The sequence below is a fragment of the Mirounga leonina genome, unplaced genomic scaffold (genome assembly GCF_011800145.1).
Source record: "Mirounga leonina isolate KUSES-001 unplaced genomic scaffold, KU_Mleo_1.0 Mir_176, whole genome shotgun sequence".
NCBI lineage: Eukaryota > Metazoa > Chordata > Mammalia > Carnivora > Phocidae > Mirounga > Mirounga leonina.
In genome coordinates, this window is record NW_023270454.1 from 40,202,986 (window position 1) to 40,224,435 (window position 21,450).

Sequence of the window (21,450 nt, forward strand, 5' to 3'; positions counted from 1 at the left end):
TTAAGGACCCCAGAGGGAATGGTAGCCTCCCTATAACAGTGTATTTCTTGAGCACAAAGCAAATGATGGCCAGAGATTAGATAGTGTGTTTAGAAATTTAGAGTGAAAGCTGTAGGAAACATGAAAGGACTCAAAAATGAACCAAGAACATTGATTCCAAGAACACATCAGAGAAAACAACAAAGAACCACAGAAGGTAGGAGGAGAAGAGGCTGGGAGACTAGAGAAAAATGACTAGGAGCGTCTTTTCTAATTATTTAGCCACCACAAATTAATGAAATGGGGTAGTTAACAGACTTCTAAGATTTACCAATTTCAGATCTGCCATCCACATGAATCCTGGGATTAGTAGTATCTAGTAGCAATACCTGTTAAAGCCGGATGGAACTTAAGTCTCTCATTTTATATATAAAGAAACTGAGTCCCAGTGCAGCAAGAAACTTATGTGTCACCTGGCTAATTAGAGACACAAGCCCAGATCCACATCTCACAGCCCTAGCTCAGGGTTGCTGCCAATCCACCTGGCATGCATGGATTTTAGTAGCTGTAGATCATAGAACACAGCGTCTATGATAATATAAATTGCTTTACATCAAGCACATGGATTTTGCATCAAGTAGTTTTAATTATAACGCTATAAATATGTCAAAAGGATCTGACAACATCTTATTAAATTACAAGAGTGAGCTTGAGTAGTTTCTGACGTGGGCATGTTCCCAAGAAGAATGAGTTTCATAGTCAGCAGCTACCCAGGCTTCTAACTTCCCTCTTCCTGCCCCCTTTTCTCCTCTTTTAAATTCTGTTTGTTTTAAGCATCGAAAATATTGTATAGAAATCAAACATAAATCAAATGATGGAAATGCAGAAGAAATATTTTATCCAAGTTGTTTTTCTTCTTTTTATCTTCTCATTTCTTTGAATGATGGTAGGATTTAATCTCCAGAGGGACCTGTTTGGGACTCCAAATATGAAAAACTGAATTTTTTTCTAATGAGATACTTAAGTGTAGCTGCTATTTTAAGTTGCACTTCCTTTGGAACTAGTACATTAGTCTAAAAAAAAATCTGAAAAAAAAAAAAGTGCAAAGAAGCAAGTTCAAAGAACTATCTCTTACATTAGCTATCAGACTCCTAGACAAAACTCAAAGCTGATTAGTTTTTTGTTTTGTTTTGTCTTGCCTATTTTTTTTTTTTAAGAAGCTCATAGTACATATGGGAGGTATGAAAATTCTTAATGACAACTGTGAGAGTAATGGCATTTTCCATCTGTAGCTGCCTAAATAATTTAAGGGTTTGTATCAGGTTTGGAGGTAGGATGTCTCTGATTACATCTTCCTGTGATCACGTTGGGATTCAAGGCAATGATTTCCGAGTGTGTTCTCCTACAGGAGATCTCATCATGTCCCTGTGTAATTCCACTGTTATCTCTCCTCATCTGTGTCTGAAGCACTCTTGTGAATACATGTATCAGGTTCTAAAAAAGGAAAACAGAAACCATTTCAAGTGTCCACAACAAAGGGCATTTAATGCAGGGGAATTGATTACACTGATGATGGCAGAGTTCAGAAGCCAATCAAGGGAGAGGGAGGGAACCCAGAGAGATTGCAAGAAACACTCGAGTCTCTAGGCTGTTACCTACGTATGATTATTTTCCTTATGGCAATTATGCAGGAGCTGCTCTAGGGTTGTCAGGGATTATGAAAGTAGAAGATATCCTCAGGAGATTTATAATCTGGTGGGGAAGACCAGCCATGCACAGGAAACCCAGGGTGATTAGGAGCTAAGCTGTGGGGACACATCCTTCATAAAGCAGAAGGGCAGTGCCTGAGGAAGCCAGAACTCTGGGTTCTCCCAGGCCACTGTGGAATGAACTAAAGGATACTTTTCATGGGGTGATTTTTGCCTAACTTAAAACTTTGAGAAACTAATCTGATCTCAGGGACTGTTTATGAATAAGCACCTTATAACACTTTTTATTCTCTTAGAAATAATCATGTCTTAGGGAGAAGCAGCTTTTCCTCTCAGAGAGTCAAAGAGATGTATTTATTCAGGAAGAAAGGAGACCCAGATGAAATCATTTTGCTCTTCTAAAGAATATTGGCAGATTTAAAATTTATGTTCAAAATAGCATATTTGACCATATCTAAATCTTGCTGAGGTCCACTGAAAGCAACATGGCCAGGTCAACAAAGTTCTGGGGGTATCTGCAATCACCTTTTCTCATGTCTCGCCCCTTCTATGTGCTTCTTCGCTTCAATGTGGGCACTCAACACTCTCAACAGCTCTTGTACATGTTCCCTTAGTGATTCTAACTGGCTTAAAAGGATCAGATTTAAGTCATTTACAAAGTAGAATACATTTAAATCAGCATAACATTCTATGGCTATTCATATATATATATATATATATATATATATGCAATAACTGATCCTTAACATTGACATATACTTTGGGGAATAAAGTTTTAAAATTAGAACATGAAAAATGGCAAAAGGCAAGAATATTTTGAAGAAGTAGTTTGGGTATAGAATATTTAAAGATAAGCGCTTATATCATCAGTATGAATATTTAGGAAAAACTTTTAAATACTAAAATAAAAAAGAATTTTAGAATAGCACATGTATATCAGGTCATAAGATAAAGTTTAATACATTTGATCATGTTAAAGGACACAAAACACAGCCAATCTAACCAAATTTCAGGCATGCATTTACATAAATATATTAAATTAAGAAAAGAAATTGTACACTTAAACATCCTTTTCACCTAAAAATCATTAAATCCACAGATCAACAATAAAAACCAATTCTCTGCATTTACCACTTCAAGATACAATCGTTCTATTTTAAAGATAACACAAATACACTTGTTAGAATTTATATGCATTATACATATATTATATATTACATAGATAGTGTGTATACATATGTAGTGTTTGTACAGATAGATAAATATATATACATGGGTGTGTGCATACATACAGATACACACAGATGTACTTTAGGCCATCTGTACTATTATTGCTGGGTTCTAAAGTTGAGCTGAATTGGAGCTGGTTGGGTGTGATTATTGTCTTTTGCTTCAAACATGTTCATCATACCCACTGGGCTCACAGTCCCCCATAGTAAACGTCCTTGCCTTTTCTATAGCACATAATCATGCTAGGCACTTCAATAAATATTTGTGGAATTAATGGATGGAAGGATAGCTGAATAATAGAGGCTTGATCAAAGAGAACCGCATGTTATAACAACTGGGTTAAATAAATCAGATTAAGTCAAATTTAGAGGGATTATCTGAGCCAATGGCTTTGCATATTACTCTTCAGAAGCACGTTTATAGGAATCCCAACTAGTACCTGTATTAACTCTGCTCCCTCCAACATGTACCTGCTTTCGCTACTTGCTCCCACAGCTTTCCACCTCTTGACAGAAGTTCAAGCAAGGATTTGTTCTGGTATCTTTTGTGAATAAGGTTATGGACAAATTGTCCCATTTGTCCACAACTTAGAGGAAAATGAACAGCTAGGAAAACTAACACATGTTGAAAGAATGATAAAGTTAACTATTGTTTAAAAGTGGACAAAGTTAATCATAGATAAAATCAGGAAAGACACAGGGGTTTCTTTTCAGATATCTTTTATGCTTATCGATGATGATGATTTGATAATTCTTTCATTTGAATTAGATGGGTTTCTTTCAAATTAATAGTCTTCTTTAACATGGCCTAGGGAATCAAGCCCACCCCCCAAATTCCATAGTACCTTTGTGTCATTTACCTTGCTACTACGTGGTTCTTGGTCTAAAAATGTCCTGCGAATATGAGAGATGGAAAATACTTGACTTTCCATAAGGTTGTCAATTCAATTTCTCAATAGTATAATGAAAAGAATATATTGATGTATTAATAATATTAGATTCTACTATGCATGAAATCTTCATTTATTCTAGGAAAAGCATGTCTCAGATTTTAAGAATGAGGTAAATAAATATCCAACATATATTTTGGGCAGAGGCTACGCCAAACCTGACAACAAATTATTCATGTGAATGGAAAGTACTGGCTAGCTGTTTTTTAGTGCAAAAGGAAATGTACAGGAATTAGCTTCTGTGAAGACAAAGCTTATTTTAAATTTATCCTTTATGAATTTCCCATCACTGTTAATGTTCTGTTTTTTCTATCCTATGTGCTAAAATGTGTTTTTTAACTTAAAATGTTATAGTCAATTGAGATAACTCCCCAAACATTTGTTAATTTGCATGCATATTTGTACATGTATTTTGATTTTAAGTAATATATAATCAATGCAAAAAAATGTCCCGACTGAAACTTGATGTCTGACTTTGAGATATACAATGAGATATAACTTTAGAATTCATGTTGAATTGATACCTTTTTTTTTTTTGGTAAGTCAATATGTAGTCTGGCAAGAAAAAAAAAAGCGATAACAAGTTTTAGGCTTAAGGCTTTATGTTGATATGAGGAATCCATTATTTATTTTTTATTTTTTCAACCCACTTATATACGACCTTTACAAAAGAATGCAAGGTAAGTGATGGGTGTCTCTTGGGCTCATATGTAATTGGAGATTTTAAGAAAAGTGCTGATGCGATAGAGGAATGCACCTCTTCCTAGCAGCTAGGGAAAGTGCCGCTCTGATTGAGAAGAACATGGCAAGGCAACACTCAGGCTCTCTTGAATACAGCTTGCTCTCCTAAACAGCTTTCAAACAATTTCCAAAACTTAGGAGAAGACATTTAAGAGAAAGAAGTGTTGAAGTTCGCTAGGATTAGTGTTTGGCAGGTCTTATGGTCGTGTTTTTAGTGTTTTGAATATCGAAATGCTTCTGTTCTTAGGTTTCCACCTTCTTTGACATCATTAATTACTGGAGGCATGACTAATTTGGCTTAGTGTGATGAAGAGAAAGAATGTAAGATAGTAAACATGTTTCTTTAGGATATTCTAGAGGAACTTCCTAAAAGTTTTGCCAGCATTCACAATAATGGGCCCACTAACTTCCTATGGGAGACACAGAAATATGTACATTTTCTGGGCATGAAACTTTGGTCTAATTTCTCTGCAAGTTCAAGTCTCATCCCAGAGGTGGGCAAAGAAGAGATTTGGAATAATCCTCTGCAAAATAGACTCCATAGAGATGGTCATGCCTGAATAGGAAATGGCTACTAACTTTTCCTGCTGTTAGCTCAGGCCCTTGCCTGGGATATTCTTTATGTTTTCTTGTTTATGAATGATGGCACACAAGCCGAACTGGAGAATCCAGGCTCGTGGTCATTTATGCTTTTGGTTATTTCTTTCAGTAACTGTAATAGATCAATCTAGTATATTCATATTTGTCTACTGTTCTTCATGATATAGCGTCTGAGCAAATGTGACATTGGGAGAGGGTATCTTTTAGGAAAATAAAGAAAAGGTCGTAACGAGCAAAATCAATCACAACCTACCACAGGACATCTTCATGATGGGTGTACTGAGGACATATCTGTTTATTCAAAACCAACAGAAATGGAAGAGAAGGAAGAGGTTAAATGGAAGAAGGGTACATTGGGGGTAGGTGGGAGAAGAGAGAGAGATAGCGACGGGGGGGGTAGAGATAAATACTATAGGTAACATTCTATAGAGACATAAGAAACTTTAATTTATTGATCAGCCGACTACATCTGCCTATGGTATACCTTATTTTTCCACTTAAAAATTTGGGTTTGGTTTCTGTTTTCTGTTTCAAAGTTAAGAATGTTAGACTAATAATTAAGTTTAAGTTAATGTGTACTTTGAAAGACCCTAGATGCAGCATCTAACCACGTGTCTTACGCCTGGTAGGCTTGTTATACAGTTTATGATTCAGAGATAAAAGCAATATCAAAAGAAACATATTAAAGTTGTTAATAAATTGGTATGTAATCGTTTTCAAAGAAATCAGTAGAGAAGAGGTGCCTGCTCTGAAGTATATAAATGAAAAAGGGAATGGTTTTCTATTTAGGTTGTGTGTGTATTTGGTATGTGTAGGTTTCTCTGTTCCTTATGATACAGTCCATTAATCTGAGAAGACTTCTGAGTATTCTTTGTGATAAAATATTTTACAATAGTCACACTGAAAAAAAATTCCAAGAAGGAAAGGTATGGATGGAACTTCTTATCATCACACAGTTTTTTTTTTTTTAACTCTTTCCTTCTTTTCAGTTTAATGATGTGCCAATTCAGTTTTCTTCTCGCTACCTTAACTAGCTGGCAAGAAAAACAGGTTCTATTAACCAGGACAAGAGTTTGGCAAAAGCGGCGGTAGAAAGTTTTTCTCCAACCCTTTATAACTACCTTAACAGCCCTTCACATTAAATTGACACCCAAAGCTTAAGCTCCAGAATGGACAAAGGGATAACCGTACATATTTCTATCTCTTTATTTTATCTTTATCTCACAAATCTACATTCATGCCAAGGACATTTTTCTCTATTGGGATTGTGTGCGTTAAGAACCAAGTAGATGTTGCCATTCGCATGACAAAACAATCACTTCTTCCTGGCTCATACTTGAAACCAATTCCTACCCGCCTTTCATGGAGCATTTAAGATAATTCTCCAGTCACATAGTTTAAAAATCTGATTGAAAACAAAAAGGTCAAAAAATTGTTTTTGAAATGATCACAGAGTTTAAAATTTGTAACCATCAATTAGCCACTGCTCTTTACGTCTCTCCCAAGAAGAGAAAGAAATGACTCCAAAGACTTGACTTTCTTTGCTCGGATTTAATATCCATGGATCTTGCTATCTTCTCTTTCAGAAGGTTTTGCTCTTTTATTCTAATGACTCACAATAGAAAAGGCAGTGACACCTGGGGTACATATGTTTTTCTAAGACATTTGAAACTCTTTCACTTGGGAAAGGACTGTGTAAAAAGTCTGGGCCTGGTCAATTTAATATAGATATTTTTAAATAGGAGGACTAATGGCAATATAACACCTTTTCTTTTGGAGAGATTCTTTTGGAAGAGATGGAAAGATTGTGTAAGAAGAAACCTCGGATTTTTTCAGATTTTGCTGAATCTATAGCAGTGTCCTTATTGTTTTCAGTGAAACTATGAACAGGAGAATGTGTAATAAAACTGCACAATTTGACAGATTTAGACAGCTGGCTCCCTCACCAGAAGTTCACATTTTGTTAATGTCACCCACGTTGAATAAGGGACGATTAGATGGTAAGGTCCATTTACAAAAATGGTTGTCAGGACATTTTTTTTTTTTTAATTGTAAAACTTTCTGTGATGGAATTCAGTAAAAGGGCTATGAAGAGAAAGCAACGGAGACAAAAGACTGCTATTAACCTCCAGATGCAGGCTACTGCAGGTTCATGGCAAGATTTGTCACACTCTCGGGCCAATGAAGTGTTAGTGTGACTAGAAGGGACCACCCCTTTTCTGGGGTAAGAGGGCAATTTGGTCTCCATGCTCATTTAATCCTGAGACTTCTTTGAATAGACTGTCAATTGAATCTAAATTGTGCAAAATTATGCATGCACTTTTTAATGCAGGCTATTGTTCACTAAGCACTGAACCAAGGTTTCTCAACCCATTTCCATTTGGCATGAGGTCACTTGAAACTTAAGTAATCATATATGGAAGACAAGAGCAGTGTACTTAAACAACCTTTCTACATAAACGCTCACTGTGCTTGAATTGAAAATCTCTCGCCTTAAAACAATAGAGAAATACTAGTTACACGATTTTATTCTTTTTAATTGAGGTTCATATTCCTATAGGTAAGGAGCAGGTTTGGAAAGTCAGCCTATGTTGCATAATCTACACTAGTCCCCAGTTTAGATTCTGGAAGAACAGATGTTTATAGGACAACCTAGAGTGGGTGTGCACATCACGATAGATGTTTTCTCCGTAGTGCAAAGAGGCCTTATAATTTTGTTATGATCCAAATGTGGAGAGCTGGCCTCAAAAACCATTAAGAAAAATGTCCATCAGACTTTTTGCTGCTTTAAATTAAAACATGGCATTTCTTTAAAAACCTGAACAGAACATTTACAGAAATTTATTCATACATGAACCAAAGAGGATTTTCATTGAGTTCTAAAGGAACATATACATTAAAACCCATATTTGGCAAGGATTATTATTTAAAAAATTTGTACAAGTGACAGCTTACATAGCCAAGATTTGTTCAAAACGAGTGAGCGCTTCTCCAGTGAGGTTCGTTCAGTGTGAAATCTGCAACATTCTAATCACATATACACTGACAGTCTTGCTATGCACTTTACATATGTTTAATGCTGGAATTTTATAAGGATTGGCTGTTTTCTTGCTTTTTCATCCGTCGTTAATGATTACATGTTGGCACAAGGATACATTGCTAGATTAGATCCACAGCACATTAAAGACTGTTTGCTTTCTCACTCCCCTTCTTTCCAATTAAGTTGGTGAAAAATGTAACTTTAGTATTTTACAGGACAGGGCAAAGGTGTTTCATCTAGGTGATGTCTATATTATAAAAATAAAATAAAAAATATAAATAGGTAACACAAACCCAGTGCCTATTGTTAGATACAATATATAATAAAAGCAGACCTTTTAGGAAGATTGATTTTAGAATATGCTGTTATGATTTAATTATAAAACACTTGAAAACAATCTTGAGATTAAACTAGAGTAACCAGATTTCTCTGCCAATAAAAAGTAAGTGGGTAACATTCTGTAATTGGATACATTGATACAAATGAAGATTACAATTTTATATCAAGTTGCCCATTTAGAAATTCATCAGGGAGTTCTGAAACATTCTCACATTATAATCCTTTAATATAAAAATATTGCCTTTTTTTTTATTAGATCCATCAGATTGCACAGTAATGTTTCAAAACTCCATTAAAGTTGACTTTGGTTATTACAGACAGAAAATTCCTGGGAAGCCAAATAATCTCTTCTGGTGACATAAACATTCCGTTATCAATTTACAATGGAATTTCTGTGTAAATTACTCCACACAAGGAAATATATATTTTTAAAACCCATCTGTTATGCAACCACGCGTATAGGGGTTGTTAGTGTGTGTGTGTACGTGCCTTTGTGAACAAACGTGCCAACATACACACACAGAATCTGCACATTTCTGTAAATTATTTTTAAATTAATAAAAGAAAATGAAATCACAGGAAGTGTGTAGTAGGATAACAGTCTTTCTTTTTAATGACAGGATAAAAAATAAATGCCCATTGGAAAGGAATATTCAAACAGTCCCAGAAACTATACAATGTAACTTGTTAGATCCAGCAAATAAGATGTCATGTCAATGATCTGATCAAGAATACCTGCCCTGGTCACTCGGCGGATGTTTCTGTCCACTTGTTCACACTGAGGACCGAGATATCCTTTTTTACAGAGGCACTTGTTCGGTCTAACACAGACACCTCCATGACGACATGCCGGCTCACATTTTGCTGGGAGGGGAAAAAAAAAAAGCAATAAAACCACACTCTAATTCTGTGTGTCAGAAACAGTGCCGAGTACGAGGCCAACAAATATTTGATGAGTAAGGGAAGGGAGGGGGAGGAGGTAGCCAGTCACAAAATGATCCAAAAGATGATAAATACGAGAAGGAAAGAAGATTTCCAGAGCCACGGTTATGTGCGGGCTAGAGCTCAGTAGAGAATGGGAGACATTTCCAGGAAGCAGAGATCATGGGAGACAAGTTCAATCCCTTCCGGAACTGACTCGATTTCCATTGAGGATTCCAGCTCTTTCAAACCCATGTGCCACTAGGCTGTTTCCAACAGAGGGCCTTCCAAGTAACTCTAGGTTCCCATTCTTCCAGGGTAGGACCTTAAAATGTGGGAAGGGCCTGGCCTGAGAGGGAGGCCTAGCGGCTTCAGCCTCTCCAGTGCCGTATAAAGGCACGGTCAGTTCTCAAGTTAGGTTCGATGGGATATCTCCCATGGGGACTCCCTTGGATTCCTCTTTTCCTTTGCTCCTGGGGAGTGCATTATATTGCTTCATCTCTGATTACACTTTGTAGCCCTTCTTGGGGCAGTGCAGTTGGCCAGGGAAGGATATTCTTAGCAATCCTTTTCAGGGTTACTCTACACACAGGATCTCTTCATATAAGGATTTTTGCCACCACAATATAGGTGGGAAATGTAAAGATTTACTGCTGGGGCACCTGAGTGACTCAGTCAGTTAAGTGACTGGCTCTTGGTTTTGGCTCGGGTCATGATCTCAGGGTCATGGCTCCACGCTGGGTGTGGAGTCTGCTGGAGATTCTCCCTCTGCCCCTACCCCACTGCTGGCACACTCTCTCTAAAAAATTAATTAATTAATTAATTCTCTAAAAAAAAAAGATCTACTGCCAAAATGAGATACAGAGACAAAATTGGTTTGTATAAGTTAATTGCATTTTACTGATGGGATAAATCTGTAGACAGAATCAAATTCTGTCACTGTAGACAGAATCAAATTCCTTGAACACGTTTCTTTACACTTTTGGGGGACAGGGTTATTTTAACCTTTTCAAATGCATTAATCAAAACCCAGGGGTCTGTGGCTGACAAATGGAAAAGAAAAAACTAGAGAATAATTAGACGATTTTTTAAAATTTGTAGGCAATGAACTATGTTAGTATATGAATAAAGTTCTTGCTTGGGTCAAAAACATCATGAATAGATTACCTTTATAAAAGGGTTCTGGTTTATCTTATATATTCAAACTATTTAAACTGACTAGTAGAAAGATTAAAGTACTTTATTGAAATAAAACTTCATGTTATCTCAAAGAATGTCTATTTTCATTTACATCACTTATTATTATTATTATTATTATTAATATCTATAATGTAATGTATAATGCCACCTATATTCAAAATAATTTGGTTATGGGGTGCCTGGGTGGCTCAGTGGTTTAAGCGTCTGCCTTCGGCTCAGGTCATGATCCCAGGGTTCTGGGATCGAGTCCCATATCGGGCTCCCTGCTCAGTGGGGAGCCTGCTTCTCCCTCTCCCTCTGCCTCTCTCCTTGCTCATGCTCTCTCTCTCTCTGTATCTCTGTGTCTCGAATGAATAAATAAAAAAAAAATTAAAAAAAGCAAAACAAAATAATTTGGTTACCCTCAGTTCTAACATACTATTACCAGAAGGTACTCAGTAAATTTTTGTATTCTGATAACCTGAGGTGACTTAAGAGGTTAGGCAAAATACAAAGTAAGAAGTACAACAGAATGGACACTATTATAAAAGAAGCAGAGAGAATAGGTATTGTCAGTCATTAAAGGGAGCAGAAGAAAGATATATTATCAAGAATTAGAATATTTGTGCATTTGAAGACTGATTCTCATTTTTTTGTCAACTATGGAAAAAGAAGACAGAATGGGTCAATAAAAGGTAAGCATTTGTTTTAACTGATGTAATTACCTAATTTTGGTAGAGCTTTAATTATGATAGCTCTCTCCTAGATATATAACCCTAGTAATAATCAACCAGGTAGTGTTATCCCTGCTGAAGCAATTTAAGCTTAAAATGTATACTGTGTATGTGACTTTAAGTGTTGGCTACATTTTGTTAGACGATATATAGACAAGTTATGGTTATCATTTTTGGAACAAATAATATATGTTTAGAATAAAGGAAAGATAACATTTAGGCATTAAAGATAATATTAAATATGAATTTGGAACACATTCTCATTGGCAAGAGATACTTTAATATCTGAGATAGCAGAGCTCAAGTTCTTTTGTAAGAATATGCATACGCTGGTTGTTGAAAATGCATTAAAAATGCATTTATCCTTATGGAGATCTTTCCCAGTTTTACTGAGAAATAAATGGCATGCATCGCTGTGTAAGTTTCAGGTATAAGCATGGAAGTTCGGTTTGCGTATATTCTGAAATGATTCCCACAACAGATTTAGCAAACACCCATCACCTCATATATAAAAGAAAAGAAAATTTCTCCTGAAAATGCATTTTTCAACACATACTTTCTTAAACTTTATCCAATTTGAATTTATCCAATTTTCTTCACATCAAGCAGAATGTAAACATCGTTGCATGTAATTGAGGAAATCCCTGGTTAAAGGATAGAGTAACCCTGGAATAAATCTCTTCTGCTGTCTCTGAGTAGCTGCACACCTAGCTGATGGGTCACAAAGGAGTGGCAAAAAGAATTAAAAACCTCATACTGTGCCTCCAGATAATTGCGCTTTCCCCTTTTATTTAATAACACCCACTGAAAAACCCTGCTTTTCAGGCACTGCCGCAAGAAAGCAAGCAGTAAAGTTAGGGAGGGCATTTATGGGGTGTCTGGAAAATGCTGGCACTTGGAGAGGGGCTTTGCAAACACGAGGTCATTGGCTGGTGTGAAATCTCAAACCTGGGACTGAGAGGCTGTACAGATGATCGCGTTGTGCTGTGTTCATTCTGTACTTTTTGAAAGGCCTCGGTTATTTAAAAGTCTCTTATGTTTATGATTAACCTTTAGAAGTGCACTGTTTACAACAGGAACATGGGAAAGATTTCATTTACAAGTTTAGAAACAGATGGAGCGTTAATATGATAAATGGCTAAATTTTGAACCGTAGATCATTCTAGAAGAAAGAGCTGACATTAAGTTCTTGAGTTCCCAAGGACTGTCCCATGCCCAGTCTTTCCTGGGGACAACAGAAACACTCACCAATTCTGCAGAAGTCCCCTTCCCATCCCGGGGTGCAGCAGCACTTGCCCGTGGGGGTACAGTAGCCGTTCCGACAGAGCCGGGAACACTCCGAAGTCAACGTCTGAGCAGGTTGTACCGTGGCTCTGCATTCCTCAGGCATTAGAGGTCTGCATCAGAAGACAACGGTTCCAAGTATATGTTGGTTGAAAATCAGGATTAGGATGAAACCCAGTGATTTTTGTCGCTTGCAAAGCATTTCCTTTGCTTTCTAAGGACACCTTTTTTTTTTTTTTTTAAGATTTTTATTTATTTATTTGACAGAGAGAGACACAGCAAGAGAGGGAACACAAGCAGGGAGAGTGGGAGAGGGGGAAGCAGGCTTCCCGCCTAGCGGGGAGCCCAATGCAGGGCTCGATCCCAGGACCCTGGGATCATGACCTGAGCCGAAGGCAGACGCTTAACGACTGAGCCACCCAGGCACCCCAGGACACCTTTCTTTTAAGCGGCTCGGAAAGATTGACAACTTTCTGAGAGTGGAAAATCCACACCAGGGAGGCAAAAATCTAACTAACCAATTTTGAACCAGAGAACATACTAAACATTATAAGAAACTTTATCACAATCAAAATTCATTGATTAAAACTGTAATTATGTTGATATTTTCCATTCAGTAGCTAAACATTTCTAGCAATTACATTTCTTAAAATAAAGACGTACCAATATTTTAAAATGTTTTTTTCCCAGACCTACAAAAATTTTTAGGAATAGTATCTGAGATAGTTTTTGCTTGTTTTTGGCATATTTGGTAATATCACAGAGCTGAAGGCATTCATCTAAATAAACACTTGCAGCCTAAAAATGCTTGGGAATCAATTTTTGTTTCATTTCATATTTTTCTTGAAATACCTGTCTCAGACTGATTTTTCTTGAAGGGAGATCTCTGTACTGTGTGTGTGTGTGTGTGTGTGTGTATGTGTTTACTATTGACTCAAAATTTCAACCCTTTATGCAAAAAATAATCCATATATATACATTTTCAGATTTTTTATTTTGTAATGCTATGAAGAAAAAGAATGCTATTAGCAAACAGAAACAAACATCGTATCTGCTAAGTAAAAAGTCATAGACCTTAATTGCTCTACCACTGCCATCATTTAGAGATACCTTCAGAAGATTTTTATGGTTCTTACTGTTTTTGACATAAGAGGTTGTCTTTCAGGCTGGGTGAGGCTGGAAGCATGGTCACAACTGCTCATTAACTAATCTCGGAGAAACAACGCGCAGTGGTACTCCTCCATCAGTCACTTTTGCCTGTGCTACAGTGTGGTGAGAAGGTTCTTTTCAGTTCAGGAATGTAAACAAACGGTCATCACCACCATTAAGATGGCCAAGGCAGTAGGACTCCTTAAGCACCGTAACAAAGAAGGTGATAATTATAGGTCAAAGCCACTAAAAGAAGTAAATGATATAGCTTTCCGAGATAAGCAAATAATTTGGCCCTGTAGACTCCAGTTTTCTTGAGATAGGTTATCTTGTTATGTCCTTCTGGCAATAGGAAGTGGTAATACCCTGGGGCCTGACTTCAGGCTATTTCTACAATGACTCAAAACTGTATTCAAAATATATAGTGACTTCTTAAGCTCCTCTCTCCAATAAAAGTCTCACTTTGTGTTGAAAGTACTGTGTTTTGCAACTAACGTGACAATTCAGAAAACTCCCTTAAATCCATTCTACCTCTTTTTTAAAATCTAGAAGCGGTCAATTTATGTGAAAGGCCCTCAAGGCATTCTATGGACTGAGCATATTTTCACTCAGATAACATTAGTGAATAATTTCCATGTGTTCCCCAAGGGAGTCTTTCTGGGGGTATAAGCAGGGGGGTGGTTGAGGTGGAGAAAAAGTGAAATAGGTATGCCAAGGAAAGTGGGCGTATTAACTTCACCTTCCTGTTTTGTTGTTGAATAACCCAAGTTGGCTCTAGTTCTTCCTCAATAAAATTCTTACTTTGTGAAACCATGGTGGCATTTTTGATCACTAGAAGAGCTGTTTTTCAATAGCCATGAAGTTCCTCTGAGTCATAGGCCATGGCATTCAGTAAACAGGTATTTTACTGGTAACTGAAATTCTGTTTATCCAATTTCTACTGATTACTCCCTCATTCACTCTCTTTCTGACTCATTCAAGAAGAGATTCTAAAGTAGAGTGTGTCAAAAATATATTACATGTATATGACACATTGGGGCGCCTGGATGGCTCAGTTGGTTAAACCAACTCTTGGTTTCGGCTCAGGTCATGATCTTGGGGTCATGGGATCGAGCCCCGCATCGAGCCCCGCGTCAAGCCCCACGTCAGGGCTCCACGATCACTAGGGAATCTGCTGGAGATTCCCTCTCCCTCTACACACACCCACACGCTTGCTCTCTCCCTGTCTAAAATAAATAAGTGTTTAAAATATATATGTTTTATATATATATAAATACACATTTATATATGACATACGATATATATCATGCTATATATGATGCAAAATATGCAGGCACGTAGCTCATACACTCCTTGACAATATGGTTTATGCCTGAGCAGATGAATTTGAAGAGGTGAGAACACCATTTAGATGAAGAATGTAAATTACTGGTTAAACAACCACCACCAGAAGATGTCGCCCGCCTGGAGCAGAGTGTAGGGACACTGATTCATGAGCACTGGGAAAAGGAATGAGGATGTGACAAATAAGGACCTGATAGTGAAGTACAGTTCTTCAGGGGAGGCATCTGCCTCTTGTTTCCCTGCTGACCCTCCAGTTTGATGCTTTGACTCTTTTTCCCCAAACATTCAATTATGTGGAAACTCAGATGGGGGGGGATTCTAAGTTGTTTTTTGCCTAAGATTTAGTAAATGCTTATCTATCTGTGGATGTAACTATTTCATACTTGGGCTTGTTTACTTTAGTTTATAAACCTATGTGATTATCATATATGAACATGATTCCCTTAAGTTTTTATTTAAATACCCAGAAAAGAATCCTTTTTCTCTTTAGTGCAGTGGCCAACTAACATTCCTCACTTAGCATCTTAAATAAATCCTCTCCCTCTCTTTAAACTGTTATTCTATTGGGGATCCATTAATTGGAAATTTTCATGGAGGACAGCCCATTTTTTTTTTTTTAAGTAGGTTTTTATTTTTAACGTGGGGCTTGAACTCATGACCCTGAGATCAAGAGGCCCATGCTTTACCGACTGAGCCAGACAGGCGCCCCAGGGATAACCCATCTCTTATAGAACTTTACTTCTCTTAATGAATGGATTCCCCTATCTCCTTTCCCATCCCCTTTGAAATGAAAGCTTTCTGAAGGCAAAAGTGACATATTCAATCCTCCTCAAGACCAGTCAGTCACTCACTCAGGGAAATACTGTGCTCTTCAAGGGGTAAGACATAAATAAAATAGGGTTCCAATCCTCATGGAGTCACCATGGGGCAGACAGACATTTGAACACAAAATTATAACACAGTGTAACCTTTGTTATGATATAGGTGCATATGAAGTAACACAAGAATACTGACAAGGAAGCAATTAGTTTAGGATTGAAGGATGTTTTAGAAGATGACATTTAAACCACCAAAATATTTTATCTCTTTCAACTCCTTATATTCAGAGGAGCTAGGAAAACACTACAGAAGCATTCAATAAATGTTTATTGAACGCATATAGTAGAAACTTTCTCAAATGCTTTTTCTGGACTATGTTTCCCTTTCTTCTCTTGTGTCCCTCCAGGACCTAGGAAAATGTGCAACATATGGAAGATATTTAAAAGTCTGTTGAATGAATGAATAAATAAGAATATGGAATTTTAAGAGAGTGTTTTTTTTTTTCTGTGCTACTAAGTAAAGATATTAGGAATATACAGACTATTTAAGAGAGGGATATCATTAAAATCTAGTTGTTATACTTTTATATCCTAAGCTTAAAACTAAAAACACTTGTTATATTTCTGTTGCCTAAATTAACTCGAGGCTTACAAAATTCTTCTAAGGCATGGTTAAATTCATTTTCAATGAAACATTTTTACATTAATCATAGTGATAGTAAATAAACAACAGACTAAGAAGTAAGCATGACACAAAGATAGGATTGTTTTCTCCTCCAGCTGGGAATTAAGCCAATGTATTAAAATTCATTCTTCTGGTTAAATATTTGGTAAAAGTCTAACAAAGAGTTTTGGTTATCCCAACCATCCTCCTCCACTCACTCTCTGTTCTAGTGACATTTCTTCCTGCCATTGAAAAAAAACAGGGTTTCTTTACATGCAATGAGGAGAAGAGAAAAGGGGATAAAACAAGTAAACGTGAACTTTTATAGTGTCACCTTGAAATAGTCCATCATATGCGTACATAATTATTACATATACACAACTACATGGCATCAAAACAAAAATCTAGATTATGTGTGTATATTATATATTTATAGTGATAGGTTACCTCATTTTTCATTCTTATTTTTATTTTACTGGAAAATTGGGTGTTTTAATGTGGGTGTACTAAGAATTGCTTAAATAGTTTTGTTCTTCTTTTAAACAATTATTTTCTTAACTTTTGGGTTCTTATCTCTACTGAATGAAGTCCAAGATAGGTTTCAAAGTAGAAAACTTCCCCAAAGGATTTTAGGTTTGTAATAAGAAATATATCAAACCCATTTGTCGATAGTTATCCCTATAGTCCTCAAACTTAATTTAAATCAGAAAAACACTTTATAATCTTTACACTTGACAATGAAAAAATAAGGACTAGTACCAAAAAATTGTCCAACATTCTTTAATGCATAAAGCATTATTTCTGGAAATGTAAGATGTTTTCTTAGAAACCCACTTTTTCTGGTTTTGAGTAGTAGCATAAGGGTTGAGATATTTTCTTAAATAAAGAAAGAAGTTGAGAAGCATAAGTGATTTATAACATATCCTACATGATGACTTTTTGTGACTAGCTAAAGCCTACAGTGAATGTCTTCAGGTAGTGAGATTATAGATGGCTTTAATTTTAGGATATTTAATTTAATAAATGATTAAATAAATCAATAAATGAGAAGTCCTCTGTGTATCTGGATGGAAGCACAGGGATAAAGCCTGTCTGAGTAAGCCTGCTCTTCAGATTGAGTGTGTTAGAAATCTGTCTATTGTGTTTTTTACAAAAAGTAAAGGGACTCATTTTGAAATTTTTGTTAGGGGCTCAGATTTTAAATTCACGTTACTGTCAAACAAGGTACATAAACCATAAGTAATACTCATTTATAAATTCTTGACTTATAAGAGGTTTCAGAAGAAGTAATAATTCTATAGCTTCTCTTAGTCAACCATCTGTTTAAGGGGGAAAGGTGATGTAAGAACTATCTTATTCTTGGGACGCCTGGGTGGCTCAGTCAGTTAAGCATCTTCCTTCGGCTCAGGTCATGATCTCGGGGTCCTGGGATCGAGCCCCGTGTTAGGCACCCTGCTCAACCGGGAGTCTGCTTCTCCCTCTCCCTCTGAACCTCCCCCCCGGCTCGTGCTCTCTCTCTTTTTCTCCCTCCCAAATGAAAAAGTAAAAAATCTAGAAAGTGTTCCTTTGTTACTACAACCTTTGCAAAACTAGTTTTCTTCCATGCTTTTTCCTATTCTCATGAGAAAGGAAAAAGTGAGAAGTCTAAATCCTTACTACCCATAGCATGGTACCAGACCAGAAGAACCAGCATCACATAGGAGCTTGTTAGACATATAGAAACTCAGGCCCCTCTGCAGACTTAACTGAATTTACACTCTCGCCAGTTTGTCAGGTGATTCACATGCATATTAAAGGTTGAGAGGCACTGTTCTAAGTGAAGGCCACTTCCCAGCCAGTAGCAATTAATGTGGCCATGAATTGGTGTGGCCAGGGGCTTCCAGGTAGAGAATGCTTTGAAATTGTATGCTTGGATGAAGACTTCACCTCTGCGCAGGAAGGCAGGCTTTGGAAACCACCACAGATTCTCTGGTTTAATGGGTTTCCTCACTGTGAGCATTTTGATATGCAACGATAATCCGTAACCACTCGTCATTTCTAAAACCAGTCCTCAGCACTTTTACCTAGAAAAGGGTAAGGGATAGATTTTCCTGTTTCCCTGATGGGATAGATGTTCCTGTTTCCCACCTGTCTAGCTCGGGGCGTAGGCATAGCCCTACTTTAGTAGAACTTCATGGTCATCTCTCCCACACTCTTTTCAATGCCTTTCTCCAAGGTTAATACATAAATTGATTTTTTCTTCAGTCTGAACGTTCACTAGATTCTTCTTGTTCACATTGACATTTCTCTTTTCAGGGTTAGTTTACCCACCAGGAGTAGAAGTTGGGATTCCATTGGATTTCCAGCCTGTTTTGGGACCACACATAACCATTTTGTGGCAGCTAGTGAAATAATACATGATACAAATTCCATTTGGCTGGAAGGAATCTTACACACTCATACTACAATCATATTCCAGGTAAAAGAACAGAGAAAATGGCGTCTCTTTGTGCATAACCAAGCAATATTGCTCTCATTGGGACTTTGCAGCAGTATTGAGGGCAATACTCATTTCCTAACAGTATTTTTCAAGGACCATTTGAGGTATTTTTTTTTTTAATTATTTATTTATTTAAGTAATCTCTACACCCAGCGGGGGGCTTGAACTCACAAACCCGAGATCAAGAGTTGCATACTCTTCTGACTGTGCCAGCCAGGCACCCCCTATTTGAAGTATTCTTAAGGAATACTGTCCTTGACATTATATCACATGTAGGTTGCAGAAATATCTTTTTAAAAAAATATTTATTTATTTACTTGAGAGAGAGAGAGCACGCGAGCAAGTGGGGGGATGGGCAGAGGAAGAGAATTTTCAAGCAGACTCCCTGCTGTGCATGGAGCCCCATGAGGGGCTTGATCTCAAAATCCATGAGATCATGACCTGAGCTGAAACCAAGAGTCAGGTGCCCCAGAAATATCTTTTTATATATGTCCCAAGCAACCTTGATATTGGAGTAAAGGGAAACATAATTTAAATTCAAGAATAGCTCTGAACTTATATACATTATATATCATATTAAAATTTTTAATTTGTACTGTATATTTCTAGAATTCCAATTTAGGATGGATAAAGCCCATGTTTGGTCTTATTTCCAGACATCACTTTGAACTACTACATTTCTCTATTCTACAAAGTGCTGAGAAAAAGGGGCCTGGCCCCCAGCCATTTTTGACACCAATGTTCTCTTCATTCTGAGGTCTGCAATTTAAATGCTGAGCATATACTCATTTAGAAACAGTGTTGATTGGCTCTAATACCTGAGCAGTTTGGGATTGAGTGAGTACTAAACTCAAAGGGGGCAGGGGCACTGATGATTTGATGAAGGGAGCCACAGGTTTGGCTGCTTAGTGCTGATAAGATTATCAGAACTTTGGGACGCCTGGGTGGCTCAGTCGGTTAAGCGGCTGCCTTCGGCCCAGGTCATGATCCCAGGGTCCTGGGATCGAGTCCCACATCAGGCTCCTTGCTCAGCAGGGAACCTGCTTCTCCCTCTCTCTCCCTCTGCTTGTGCTCTCTCTGTCAAATAAATAAAATCTTAAAAAAAAAAAAAAGATTATCAGAACTTTCACAAATATCGCTAAATTTTGTTCTATGTCTAAAGATGAAACCATAATAAAAGCAAATAATGAAGCCACATATACTTTTTAATAATTTCATATTCAACTTATCCTCATGAGGCAGGGCTAGTCCTGTTATCCCCAAATTTAAAGGAGAAGAACATGTATGAAGAGATTAAATGGCTTTCACACAGCTAGTTACACATAGTCTGGAACTATCTCCTAGCCCAGTGTTCTTTGCACTCAACTGGCCCTCTTACTTTAGGAAAAAGGGAGCAAGGCACCCATATTTCAGGCCCTGCTAATCTCACTATCTAAACACCACCACCACAATACACAAGTATCTAAAAGGGTGTGTGGATCTCCATTCAACTTTTCAGGTTAACTCAATGTATATATATCTCCATGGGAAAATTAGGAAATGAAAAGTTATGTATTTCCTTAAAGGGCAAACCTAGGAGAAATAATTAATGAGACTAGATGATAACATCATCTGCTTTTACAAACCAAAAAAAGTCCAATTTTACTAAATTGCCTTCAGTGCCTGTTGCATTATGTTTTCAATGTCCTAAATTCAGAAACTGGTCTATCCCAATATTAGTGGTGAATATAGAAAAACAGGCCTTTCCGCTTTAATTCAATGTACACATCCCTGAAAAATCTTGTATGGTACAAAACTGTGTACTAAAAATAATAGGGGTTATGGGAAAAATAGGTTTGGAGCAGACCTCTGAAGATTGGTGCAACTTTGTAAAGTAAAGCAACGCAAAGTACTAAAACAGCAAAACTTGGTACCTAGGGGGAGAGTTTGGGCAACCCTGTGCATGTGGACAGGAGCTGGAGGCTGCCTCAGCCAAGTTCAGGAATACCCAAAACCAAAATGGCGGTGGAGGTGGGCCATGAACTCCTGGGGGACGTGCCACCTGCAAAGAGCCCAGGCTGAAGGAAAGCCTCATCAGGGAGGAGAACCCAGTACAGACACTCGTTTTTCATTTTACCTCTCAGCTGAGAAACCTCCTCTGCCTTTGCAACAGCCTGGCTGAGGGTTTGTTCTTTTTCTTATAATTCTGGCCATACTTGCTTGGAAAGTTATATGATTCCCATGTTATGTAGTCATCATTCTCTTTTATATGTGAGCTAATTAGTGTTAAAGAAAAGCACAGTGGAGCAGTA

The 21,450-nt window shown here is 37.2% G+C and overlaps 1 protein-coding gene across 2 annotated transcripts in view; it reads right to left on the minus strand.

The window, feature by feature from the left end:
- Positions 1–2,624: 2,624 nt before the first annotated feature.
- The window catches only part of HHIP (hedgehog interacting protein), a 95,535-nt gene continuing 76,709 nt past the window's right edge, over positions 2,625–21,450 (minus strand). The window contains exons 12-14 of one of the 2 annotated variants that reach the window (XM_035022997.1): positions 12,670–12,818; positions 9,327–9,451; positions 2,625–8,495 (exon numbers count right to left, since the gene is read on the minus strand). In XM_035022997.1, coding sequence (XP_034878888.1) covers positions 8,481–8,495; positions 9,327–9,451; positions 12,670–12,818 — 289 coding nt within the window. In that variant the 3' untranslated portion in view covers positions 2,625–8,480. Of the gene's footprint in view, positions 8,496–9,177; positions 9,452–12,669; positions 12,819–21,450 lie in introns of those variants that run through there. The other variant, XM_035022996.1, reaches the window with a different exon arrangement.